The 12,971-nt window shown below is 38.1% G+C and overlaps 2 protein-coding genes across 2 annotated transcripts; both read right to left on the reverse strand.

Annotated features, from left to right (window-relative positions):
• Positions 1 to 126: 126 nt before the first annotated feature.
• Positions 127 to 9,111, reverse strand: LOC141907476 (annexin A6-like). The gene is made up of 7 exons (XM_074797126.1): positions 9,015 to 9,111; positions 6,837 to 7,031; positions 5,345 to 5,721; positions 2,534 to 2,707; positions 2,193 to 2,274; positions 1,809 to 1,924; positions 127 to 1,314 (listed from the first exon to the last, which is right to left on the reverse strand). The coding sequence occupies exons 2-7, from the start codon at positions 6,976 to 6,978 to the stop codon at positions 1,186 to 1,188; spliced, it is 1,020 nt and encodes a 339-aa protein (XP_074653227.1). The 5' UTR covers positions 6,979 to 7,031; positions 9,015 to 9,111; the 3' UTR covers positions 127 to 1,185.
• Positions 9,112 to 9,586: 475 nt separating this feature from the next.
• On the reverse strand, positions 9,587 to 12,089 carry LOC141907424 (uncharacterized). Its single transcript, XM_074797062.1, has 2 exons — positions 11,937 to 12,089; positions 9,587 to 10,445 (listed from the first exon to the last, which is right to left on the reverse strand). Exons 1-2 carry the CDS (start codon positions 12,034 to 12,036, stop codon positions 9,628 to 9,630), a joined length of 918 nt encoding a protein of 305 aa, XP_074653163.1. The 5' UTR covers positions 12,037 to 12,089; the 3' UTR covers positions 9,587 to 9,627.
• Positions 12,090 to 12,971: the final 882 nt, after the last annotated feature.

Raw genomic sequence — 12,971 nt, forward strand, 5'->3', positions numbered from 1 at the left:
CAGTGAAAATAAGTCAAAATGGTTCAACTATATGAAGGAACCTGTATAGATGAATCTACATAATTCTTTCCAAATATATCTTTAATTATGTACTCCTTAATGTCTCTAAATTCATTAAAAAACGAATGGAAGGAACATTCTAACAGTCTTCAATAGAAATTATCCTCTTTAAAACTAACATTTGACTTTGTCTCGAACTGAAAAGTGGGACGATCTTACAGGACATAACAACAGAAATACAGAAACCTAGAAATTACATTGCTACGTACATGTACACACAAATTATTAGTAATAGTTTGAGTAGTAGACGGTAGTATGTCTATGTCCTATAGTTTTCAATGGAACCACGAAAATCGACGGTTTAGCGAAAAGAAAAAATTTATATTGAAGCACGGATTCGCTTTCGATTGCATTACTCGAGCCCGTAAGGTAACTATTCAAAAGGGCAGTTCTATCATCGTCAAAAAGGGCACACTGGTAGCAAAAAATGATGACATCTTAAAAATCAATGTGAAACAACAAACTAATCATTAATCTATCAAAATCATCAAACTGATCAACAAACTATCGGCCATTGGCCCTTGTATACGGCCTATACAATATATACATACATGGTAGTTACACATGTACGTATATCAAGTAGGTGCGGTCAAACGTTTTAGCGTAAAAACCATTGCGGCTTGTAGAAAAAATATTACAGAATCAAAGATAGTGCACTAACATCGAACCATCTGAGGGTCAGGCCTCAAAATAAGCGTATTTGAGAAATAATATGATTTTCAAAAGTGCGCTTTGCTCAAAAAGTCCGTTCACTCGAACGGGCAAATGGGCCTACTGGCTCGAATACGACCGGGTACGTTAGTTTGTCTACCAGTGCTGGAGATAGCCACACGTAACAACAAAAGAAATCGGCGGATTTACAAACTTCGAAGGTCTGTCATGCTTAATGTGTTCGACCATGGACTCTTTAAACAATCCAATATCAAAATCTATCAAAAATATATTGCAAGTTTTTGATACTGCAACCAAATGCAATGACTAAGACAGACCTTGGTTCTGTGGCAAATGAAACAAATGACGGACGAACTTTTTACGGACGTTCACAATAATGTGTAAAAAGTGCAATCCGATTTCAAGAAAGCCGGGGTCGTGTGTTTGATTTCAACTTCGGGTCTGACGACGAGTTCAGCACTTCGCCAGGTGTTTGACGAGTATCAAACGTGTAGCTTGATCACTGATAGCGTGTTCGATGTCAGTCGTTAAGTTTTCCAGACAAGTCTTTTTATAACAGTTTTTCACATCGCGTAAAACATGCTGAAAAAAACAAGATAATTCGTACGTGTAGGCGGTTAGCGGTAAAAATCCCTTTTCTTCAAAGCAGGTAAAAATCCTCCGCCTTTTAAATGGAGTGCAAGTAGGTAAGTAGATACAATCTTGAAGTCAATTTACCGATCAAAAATATTCCAGGTCGAATTCGGAAATATTACAAATAAAAAATTCACTAATTCTAAGAATTCATTTACGAATTTATCGCAAAGAGTTCCTTGCACGGTTCAAATATTGCAGTTTTATTGCAAATAGAGATTTACCCAGTGGAATTTTACCGACTTTGAAGATTTGGGGATTCTTGCGTTATTGTGAATGCAGCGTCCGGCGATAAATGCATTCAAAACACCCTCAGAAATTCAAAACATATGGTTTGGTTATCAAAACAAGCATTAACGGGTAACTTTCAGTTAACAGGTATACATAATTTTACTTTCTTGAACACATCGTTTGGAATGTGCGTGCACCGATGACGAACGAACCTCGGGTCTGGATAAAATCGTAAATATCAGTTGCTGTCGGGATTCCGAATGATCTTTCGCCAACAACGCCTTTATCTTGTCAGCGAAGTAGTATTCCTTTTTGCGCAAAGCGTCAACTGCAAAACAAATATTTACAAATGCTTCAAATTGAACGATTAAAACCGCGTTTTTCTTTGGATTGAAATGTAGCGCAGTATATTGTCGACCCTGGATGCAATTAGTTAGATTACATCATTAATGTCCATATCTTTGGATAACAAATATCAATGGACTCACTAATAGATGCATTAATTGCGCGTGCATCGCTAAGATCTACTACACAACAGTTACATTTGTAATGGGAGAATGAATCGACAAATATTCCCAGGTTCATTTCTATCCTACCGAGTGTCGTCAGTGTCTGACATTTTTCCCTGTCTTCCCAATAGAATTTCTCCAGTTCAACCGTTAGATCTCTGCCAGATTTCTGTAAAAGAAATTTTCGGGAAGAAATTTTTGTATAGTCGAACATGCCAATAAGCTTATTGGATACTATAGCAGAATCAAGTGACGTGGTAGTTATAGTATGAGAGATGAAGCTGGTAGAAACTCCGAAAAAAAAAACAATTACTTGTCTTTCCAACGGTACCATGAAAGTGCAATCTCTAAAATTTTCTAGCCAACTTTTTGACAGTCATCTTCCATGCTACGTTGGTAAGAACGGTAAGAACGCTTGGTAAGTATACCTGAACGAAACCTTCGAATATATCTCTAAGTTGGATTCTTGATCTCGAAGAACAGGTTCCGAGGAATAACATCTTATTTTCGAAAAGATCGTTCGTTTGTAGTGCATCGGACAGCTCGACAATGGTCTGCTTGACTACGACCAGATCGTTTTCCTCGTCTTGGGATTCAGCGCGCTGTAGAAAACAAGAGCTATGTGCCTTTATTTCATCGAGATCGTCCCGGATATTTTGATCACCCCGGAAAAAGCTCATCGGAAAACATTAACTTATTTTTTGGAAATTCAGAGAACAAGCTTATGAATTTAAAGTTTTTTGGTATCTAGTTTAATATGTTTCTTTTATCCGTAAAATTTCAGGGCAACCTGACATGCTTAGGTGGTGAGCACCCCGGCACCCTCACCTTGGACCCACCCCTGAAATAGAGTAACGAGTTGCCATGATGTTAGTTAGCAGTTCAATGATGCACAATTGTATTTCATTGTAAGCGCATATAACAAGTTATACCGAAAACTAATTGCGATAGGAAAAAACTATGAAGTGTTGTGAAATTGGATTAGGATACCAAACAAAGTTGCACAGCTGCTTTTGAAAGAGGCATGGATCAACTTTTTATGACGGGCGAAATTAAGATGCATATATAATTATATATATATATATATATATAAGTTGAATCCATTCGCAAAAGAGATAAGGCGTCCGCAAACTGGTTCAAGAGTTATTTTCTTTTTATATGCAAAAACCTATGGAGTATAATGAAATCAGATTAAGATACCAAACGAAGTTGCAAAGCTGCTTGTAAAAGAAGCACGTTAAGGTGAATATATGATTATAAAGTTAAATCCATTTACAATAGATCAAGTGTCTTGGAAAAATGGTCCATGAGTCAATTTCTTTTCATATGCATAACGACCAAATCTGGTTAGTGGTAAATCATTTCCATGAGATTGAAATAAAAACCCTAAACCGTCGCATCCTTTCATGTCGGTATTATTAAGAAACCCCGCGCACACACGCGCAAAAAAATCAACGAAAATCAACAGCCAGGAATCATGGTTGCCATGGTTTTCGAGGATAAAATGTAAGTTGGATACTGAAACGAAGCTTTATTATGCTAATAATTGATATTGCTCTCATTCGTGTGCGCTATGTTATAAATTGCTGTTAATTAATCGGACAGGAAACGTACGTTCCACGTTATGAATGTGTGTCCTATTTAAAACAGGACTCTCGTGATCGAACCAAGGACAAAAAGCGTTAGGGAATAAACGGAATCGATAGGGGTGGATCTAAGGGGGGTGTTTTAGGGGTCGCGGTCCCCCGCTCCGGCGTTCGAAAATTTTCTGATAGCGATATCAATCGTATTGATATAATGATGAAACATATCAACAATTCAAATCTTTCGATTCAATTCAAATCTTTATCAATTGCTGTTTCGGCGTCTGCCAGAAATTACTGTAGGTAGGTAATTCACAAACCTTTATGAATGAAATAACTATCGCAAAGTGGCTCCTGAAACTGGAAACCTTTTTATTCAGGAATCCGATGCCATGATGAAACAGCACTGATTTTACATTACTATCGTGAACAATGATGCATCCGATCGAATGATCGATCGATGCATTCCGGAGATTAAGCAGAAGACACGAACAGGATGCGATAAATGATGATGACACGCGAATAAGAGTTTTTAAGTTGAAGAGTTTTTTCCGTGGCAAACTTTTTATTAAGTAGCGGACATAATAACTGTAATAGGGCCTATACACAGCGTTTTACAGAAGGATAATTTGAAGAGGGGTGTGGCCGGTTATGCTTAAGGTTTTTATACGTTTAAAGGGCACATGCCCAATAAATTGTACTTTTCGTAATTAGTAAACCAAATGCTACTTTTGTATACAAATTACAACCTGAGATGTGACTGATCGAAAAAAGATGACAGATTAGCTCTAAATTAGACATTTAATTATTCTTGACTTAGTTTACGTACTTCACCTACATCCCGCAGTCGGCGCTATTTTTGACGGTATCTTTGTTATAAACAAGCACGTGTGTGCTCACAGTGCGCAGTAGCCTATATAAAATCAATAAAATCAACATCATTTGTTTGCTTTAATCACAGCTATATACACCCACTAATATATGTTTATCATGTCATATATGACGGCACCAAAATATACAATAGTTTAGAATTCATTAATTCTAAAAATCTTCCGAGAGGATAAAATGACCTTTGCAATGTCTAGTGAAATGACTGGAAACAGTTAGCTTTCAACAAAGATGACGTCAGAAACACGCACCTGCACACATAAACAATAACAGTGAGCACGTGCTGAAATTGCTGATTTAAAAGTCTTATTTCTCAGAGAAGGCTAAACTGAAATTGAAATCAGTAGCATATTTATAATTTGTGAACATATTACTTTAAAGAATAACTTTTATATGATATTCTATTTAGTGGGCATGTGCCCTTTAAAATGAACACTCAAATAACAGTAACAGTAACAGTTACAGTAACAGTAACAGAACAGTAACAGTTGGTGAGATTAAGGCCGTGTTGGCGATCTTAACAACTGTTTAACGATACACGGAAAACACATGAATGAAAATTAACAAAATTGTCCGAAACAGTATCTGAATGGATTTAGTCATACCTTAAAGTTATAATTACACATTGGAACGCGAACCGTTTAACGGCCGTTGGAAATCATTCACTCTTTATGAGCCCCAGATGGAAATTGTGGAAATTGCTTGTCGGAAATGTCCGATAAAATGACAAATCGCGAATAATATTCACGTGATACACGATATACAGACCTTGCTCAGCAGGGACAACAGTATCTGCCGAATCTCATCGTCTAAATGCGAATTTCTAAGAACGTCCGGCAAGTTCTCGGCCCAGATGTCGGAATATTCTTGTTGTAGCGACGTAAGATTCAATTCTGAGTAGGCACAAATGATCTCTATCACAGAGGTGTAGTCTTTCGTATCCAGGCTCTGTTTTAGGTAGAAGGCAATCGCTCGCAAGCGGGAATTTATGCGCATTGACACGAAAGTTGACATTTCAGGCGACAGTTTACTTTGCGCCATATCCATTAGATTGACACCGAACGCGTGTTCGAACGTTTCGGCGAGTTCTTCGTAATCTGTATCTTTGTATTTGTAGAAAATCGTGATAATCACTTGATATTTATCTGCAACGGAAATTTATCAATAAGTATCAATGCATTCTTGGGCTTTTCAATGAAATAAGTGGACAATTCACCAAATGAATATTATAGTTGATGCCTGTACCAATTTTGAGGTTGGCACTTAACATACCTACGTAGCTTTTCATTTTGTCGAAAATGTTATTTTCTTACAATTTACGCACTTATGCAAAACCCGACCATCTAATCATCTAATTTTTTCGTAAGCCGCGATCACACGGAAACGCCCGGATCAGATCCGAGTCAAATTTGGCCCGCGCCTAATAAGAGAGCGCGTTCACACATAAGCCACTCGCTCGATAATTAACGAAAAGAAGGGAGTCACTTTCGGAAACATTGCATGCAATAATTTGACCCGTGCTAAATTTGGTTGAGGCCAAACAGGCACGGGCCCATTTGGCACCCATAAGAACGGTTGCCTTGGAACTTATTTGGCACGAGCCAAATTTGACCCAGGAAAAAACGCTCGTGTTCATACAAACGCCGCACCTGCCGGAATGAAACAGGGTGTTTTTTTAATCTCAGGGATTGCCCCTCTTATTCATTTGATCGATTTTGATTTGACTTGATGCCCCTTACAAACCAACCACACCTACCGTGGATGAAAAAAGGGGTTCGCATTTGAAATCCGAAATCGAAGTATACAGCATATCTAAACCATAGAACTCAAAATTATACTATGTCTTAACTAAGAGGCTGTCTGTACATAGGCCTAAGGCCTTTTGAGGGTAAATGATGATATGATATGATAAAGATATAGATATAGTTGGATGAACGTTCAAATTTACAGACTTTTTGTATGATATAGGTGCGTATATATAATATAATTAGAAATTTCGGTCCCGGTTCGTTTACAATCTTCCAACAAGCCTGAAAAAGTGATTGAGGTTAGATTTTGTTTGCTGTGAACTTAACACATCCAAATGTGGAAATAAAGGTAAAAGGTCCGTCCTCAAAGCTATTCGGCTAATAATCGGAATCGGTTTCCGACCTCAGTGTACGATCCTCTCGCGTTTCTCATCCCTTCGTTCCATAGTTTAACAGGGATCGCTTTGCCCAAACAAAGCTATCTCTACCTACCTGCTTAGTCATATACTTACTATCGGTGATGGCCTTGTGGAGCTCGACGACCAGACGATCGGCATAGAATGACTTGGGCAAATCGCAATCGCCGAGTTTTGGACGGAGAGGTTTCGCATTCTTATCCGAGACAAGAGCCGACTTTGAATTATCACAACCCATTACTGTTCATTTGCACAGCTGACAATGCAAAATCGATCATATTTTCTATAGGCCTACGTATCGTACATGAGCAATATGTAAAAAAGAAAAAAAATATTTCAGAGATACTATACAGACCCAGCTCCACGCACTTCATAGTGAAAGTGATTTCGGTTCATAAAATAAATCGTAGGATCGGCATAAAATTTTGGATGAAAACATGAAGGCGTGTTTTTATTATAAGAAATATATTCAGTAAGATGAATATTTTCTTAAACCTAATATTAAATGTTACTCGAGCAGGGGCCTCCAATGCATGAGTCTCGGGAAACATGGCACCACTGCTAGGTGCGGCCGGAATTCATAACGGTCGCTCCACGGTCAAAATAACAACAGATTTTGATGGGAAATTCGTAGGGCTACTTCGAGGATTCGGATTTTAGTATACATATTACTAATTGAGTGGTTTGTGCAAGCGGTGATCAGTTGGTGTATATATATGTAAAAAGGGCGCGGAACATGCTAGGAAGATTATCATTTGCACTTGACGCGTCCTTAATTATCATGTGACCTCGGTGATGTTCTTCGTAGATCACATTTCTCATCGTCACTAATATAAGGATTATATCTTCATAACATACCGTCATGCTATGTTTCTCCGTCGTACTATTTGATCAGTCTGATCCGTAATGATTGAATGCGCTGGCTTATCTTAATTATCGGTTGACGTCGCATCAACGGTATTTCACCACTTATCATAGGCGTGTTTAAGCCTAGAGAACCGACTACAACGAGGTGGCAAAAATATTGAACCGTACAAAATGACGTTAGAATTATGTACGAAAATTTGAAACAATTTGAAAGGAGTTTCCTGGTGGTGAAATCATATAGGGAGTTGACCTGTATAACCGATAATAGTAGCTAAGATACAAGATACCCGTGGCCCTCACAAATTTATTCCCATTACCTATATTACTGCTCGTTAAACTGCACTGTTTTATCGATAAAACTATTGTTGTGTCATACTTGATACCATTAGTCAATAATACCCATACGCCATCTATCCGAATTGGCTGTCATTGTCGTTGTATCTGATTTGCTACATGTACTCTACTAGTCGTGCCGGCAAATATGCTTAAGCTTTGCGGAAGAATTTCTTACTTCATTTTTCAATATACCGATAGATTAATTTCAGCTCATACCGACTGGCATAGCGTTGAAGAAACCATGCGTCACGTCAAATTTTGTCTCGGAAACCCCCGCTCCTACTTCCCACTACCAATGCGATAAACAACTACTCATGACAGCTATCGAATGTGTGGAGATTCCTGTGTGTTTTATGATGGGCGTATATTTCAAACCTTCACAATTAGTGAATGGATACTATATAACTATGGCGATGAAAATAAATTCAGCGACGTGTTGATTCAGCATCGTTTTGAAAAAAAAGGTTTCGCGCACGAACGTGTCGTGAAATAATCAACATGGCCGTGTCACATTTCATCCGATGGGAATCCCTGCGAGATGCAGGAAAACGTATTAATCTGGTTTCAGCACCAACCATCAATCACGATAATGGACTCGACACCAACAAAGCCTAGCTGGTTGTCGCGTAACATAAATCATCGATAGTGATCGAGTCAAAAACGATCGATGAATTCCTGCATTTATATTCAAAAAGTGTTCCAATTTCATCGAGCGTTTCACGGCATCGAACGATTGGTTTCAATTCAAATAGCTAATGTATAAAATGTATTTGTACCTCTTTCAACTGTCGAAGTATAAGAGATGACAAAATTGTTTTTTGGCTTCCTTGTGCGTTCTTGACACAAATGGGATCGCTCACCCTAGATCCCTTTTGTAAGAACGCATATAGATCGATAGATAAATTGAATATCTCTTATTTTGTCAAGAATCCGGAACTCCTGATATCTTGTTCTCACATTGATTCTAAACATATATACAAAGAATTTCAAAAAGTGTTCTTATAGAAATGGTAAATTGCATGTGTATATGTATATATATCAACAGGCTAAATAACTTTAAATTGCACTTACCTTTTTGTGTTGAGTTGAGCGCGGCGGCGGCGTCTTTTTGAACGACGACAGACTACTGACGGTAAAATAAACGTTCTAACGTTAAGTCGTCGCTACGGTGACGCCGAGAGGACAAGACGTCAACGTCGGCTTTTAAAACGCTATCGCCGTGGAGACAACGACAACTGCTATCAGCTGTAACAGCGCGACAACATGATAAGTACGCTTTACGCTGCAGGTGGTTACGACGCTGCACTACGTACGTTAGCTGCGTCGACTGTATCAAAAATAACGCTCATTTAATGGGCAAACGACATTTGCTGAAGCCACAAATCTCACGAAGATACATCAAAATTCTTATTGCAGCAAATCCGTATATGTAACTATAAGCAGAATCGTCAATGTCGATATAATATTGTAAGGCGTTGCTATTTTCTGATAGTAAAACCATGGACTATGATTAGATAAAAGTTTTGTGGCTGTTAACTTTACGTGCATAAAATCTAACTCAATGACTAGAACACATCGCAGGGAGGAGCTATAGAATATTTTATTACGACTTGTTTACATAACAAATTCAAATTTTACCCCAAAACCATAAATCCAACGTCGCGTAATGTAGATAGATACGAGTCTACTCCTTGGTGAATTTCACTGGGTTTTCAAAAACGGGATTTTCAATTTTTCGACCGGGCTTGACAACTTTAACAATGTAGAAAATTTGTAGAGCAAGTCCAACGACGGATATAACGAAACAGACGACAGTCAACACGCTGTTGGTATCACCTGATCTCCAGTTAGCCGAAATTACTCCCGATAAGGCGAAAATTACGACAACGTAAGGCGAAAATGTGAAGACCAAATACTTTCTGAGAAATGCGTTAGTAACGACCCAGGCGACTTGCGCGCTTATAAGGATGGACAAACTGATAGTGCTTGCCGTGTGTTGAACGACAGCTCCCGTCGTATAGGAAAGGACTACTGCAAAATTGATCAAGGTCGCTATCGTCACCCATGATGCGTAGAGCGCAAGTCCATTCTGCACGAGAAATCTCACGAACCAGATCTCGCGGCCGAGTCCTTGTTTTTGCAAGGCGTCCTCGTTTGCCGCCAGATTTCGATGCGATATGAATATCGCAGCGTACAGAGTACCGGCCATCAATGCGCTCATTGGTAGCGAAAATTCTGGCAGGGCGCGGTCCCACAATATTATCCATGCCATGTTGAAAAGCAAATTCGCTATGTACCATACGTAAATCGTGATCGGCATGAAATCTGGCTTGTAATAAAGGTGGCCGCCATCGCTGCTTCTGCAAATGGTCGTCACTCCGTATATCAACCATAATACCTGCCAGGTATAGATTATACCCCAAATAGAGAACGTCCACCCTGCTGGTGTGATATCAGTTGGAAATATGTTGGATATACCACCAGTTGTGTTCAAAAACGGAGCTAAAACGAAAAAGCGAGATATATTTGAAATCATGATCTAGATGCACATAGAAGTGCCAATGATGATATATCATTTTTACTTTTAATTTACCATATACGAACATCGGTGACTGTGATTACATGCATACGTATACCATAGGTAACAACATTTCTAAATGCCCTTAATCAATTAACGCTTCTAAGGCCTGTGCGCGAAACTTGCAGACTATGGATATTTGATAATTGTTTCCCGAATTGTAACGTGAAAGTTGCTAATGGATTAATGGTCCTCTAGGTATACGATACGTAGAAACATTTCAAAATTACATACACCCTCAGATTTCATCAACTGCTCTGATATATCCTGGTAGAGAGTTCAGATGATTAAAAATCCATAAAAGAACAAACAGTTTCATTTTCCATATATATATAAATCATGTTGAATAAGTCGAACGTTTTCGGGTTAACATATACCCCTTCTCAAGACAAGTAACAAATGATGCAAAACTACAGTATGTTAAGATATAAGTTTACAGAAACAGGTCAACAGTGGTGCTTCAAATAGCAGAAGATTACATAATATAACCTGGCAACAACCAGACCAGGACGTTCGACTTATTCAACATGATTTATATATATGGAAAATGAAACTGTTTGTTCTTTTATGGATTTTTAATGCTCTGATATACACTACAAACTGTTTTTTGCTTGTATGTACATTTCAACGTTAGAATATTTGTTATATCGGCATTCGAGCTCAAACTTGCATCAATTTCCGAATGCTAAAATACGATTTGTTTTTGAGACTAGCCTGCTCAATTTGCTATTCATAGTTAAAACAGTATTTATCAGAACGCGCTAATCAATCTATGATTTTCATATTAGCTATGCAAAAAAACGAATAATACCGATCAGTAAAACTCGACTTTGTCGATTTTATTACAGTAACAGCTGCGACGTGTGAAACGTTAGATCCGATCGCGATTACAGAGATAGATTTCGATTTTATTCGAAAAACGACGACCCCTTCAGAACGTATATTCGTGCGATACTTTGATTTATTAGATTCAAACTCGTGAACGATATTCATAGCGAATGCCTGGCTGATTTTCTTCAAGTAACAGCTTCCAAAGCGATAAAAGTGAAAAACCCACGATAAGATGAAAAAACTAGGAGAGAACCTGACGTCTCGACTAAAATCTATGAGCCATTTGTGAAATCTTTTTCCTCAAAAAGATCTTGAAAAAGACTCATTTGAGTCGAAACGTTAGATTTTCTAGTTCTTTCATTTTATTATGGATTTTTGAAATCTATGAGATATTTTCGAAATCTTATTTTTTCAAAAAGATCTGGAAAATGGCTCATATATACATTTCAGTCGAAAAGTCCGTAGATTCTCTCCTCATTTTTCATCTTATTGTGGGTTTTTCACTTTATCGTTATCTGACAGTGACTTGTCTATGGAAAACAGCTTCCAAAAGCAATGGTACGACGACGGCTGATAATACTTACAAATCCCCTGAGCTGCCAATGCATTTATAGTGACGGTCACTATAAATGTCAAACAAGTCCAAAATATGACGGAAATCCTTACAATATCGTGTTCTGGCATCTTCTCTATACTAAGAGTGGCTTTATGCCCCGCGTCTTTATGCCCCTTAGTATGCTAGTGGTACGTATTTCTAGAATGACCGCTGTTTGCCAGTCCGATATCAAATAAACCGAATATGTCACGCGAGAGATAAGATAGAATGTGATGTATTGAGCAATCCTGAAATGTCTCAATGTTGTTGAAACGAGCACCTTCGATTGGCCTACAGCCAAATATCATAATAACAGCTGATATCAGCAAAAGCCTTGCACCGAGTCTTATCGCATCATGCCTAAATCTTCCTAAATCCGCATTTATTTCCTCGTTTTGGAAGAAACAGCTACAATCAAGTTCTTTTCGTACTGTGTGCGTGTGTGCGTGGCACCGGATTTCTTTTAGAAATTACATAAGTCATACAATCGCTAAGTAATACTTTTCAGCGATTGTATGACTTAGGCCTTACTACGTACTATGTAGCGCGAAGAAACTCAAACCATTCGAAAAACCTTCAATCTTTATTCATGTGAGAACAGACAAAATACTTGAAAAATGCATTCTTTTCTTTACATTTCTAAAGACTACAGCGAATTCGATGTTTATTGTAGAATTTTACAGAGTTTTTTCGCATAGTGCCGCAATGTCGAAAGAATACGTACAACTGCTTTCTCGCCAGTAAACCCGGGCAGGTGAATACTGTACGTACAAGCACTGTGAATATGGTGACACGTATCGATTCTTCTGTTCAGGATCCCAAAACTTGAATACTTTGAGATCACCGGACATGTTCCATTTCCATTTGTTGTCAGAATATTTCGCGCCTAACCAAAAGTAACCGCGTATTTTCTGAGGCCCTAGAATACAGATCCATACACCCTTATGCTTAATACATCAAGTAGTAAAATTGTTCATAAAGATATATATCGATAATACGAATGAATATAAAACCCTTAACTGTG

The sequence above is a fragment of the Tubulanus polymorphus genome, chromosome 6, assembly GCF_964204645.1.
Source record: "Tubulanus polymorphus chromosome 6, tnTubPoly1.2, whole genome shotgun sequence".
Lineage (NCBI taxonomy): Eukaryota > Metazoa > Nemertea > Palaeonemertea > Tubulaniformes > Tubulanidae > Tubulanus > Tubulanus polymorphus.

What these genes read in the sequence shown, in the direction of transcription:
- LOC141907476 (XM_074797126.1), bottom strand. Translation starts at nt 6,978, where the DNA reads ATGGGTTGTGATAATTCAAAGTCGGCTCTTGTCTCGGATAAGAATGCG. An exon ending in TGTTGTCCCTGCTGAGCAAG is followed by an intron (nt 2,708 to 5,344) that starts GTCTGTATATCG and finishes TGTTTTCTACAG; the next exon opens with CGCGCTGAATCCCAAGACGA. An exon ending in CGATTTTATCCAGACCCGAG is followed by an intron (nt 1,315 to 1,808) that starts GTTCGTTCGTCA and finishes TGTTTTTTTCAG; the next exon opens with CATGTTTTACGCGATGTGAA.
- LOC141907424 (XM_074797062.1), bottom strand. Translation starts at nt 12,036, where the DNA reads ATGCCAGAACACGATATTGTAAGGATTTCCGTCATATTTTGGACTTGT. An exon ending in ATTGGCAGCTCAGGGGATTT is followed by an intron (nt 10,446 to 11,936) that starts GTAAGTATTATC and finishes TTTTCGTTTTAG; the next exon opens with CTCCGTTTTTGAACACAACT.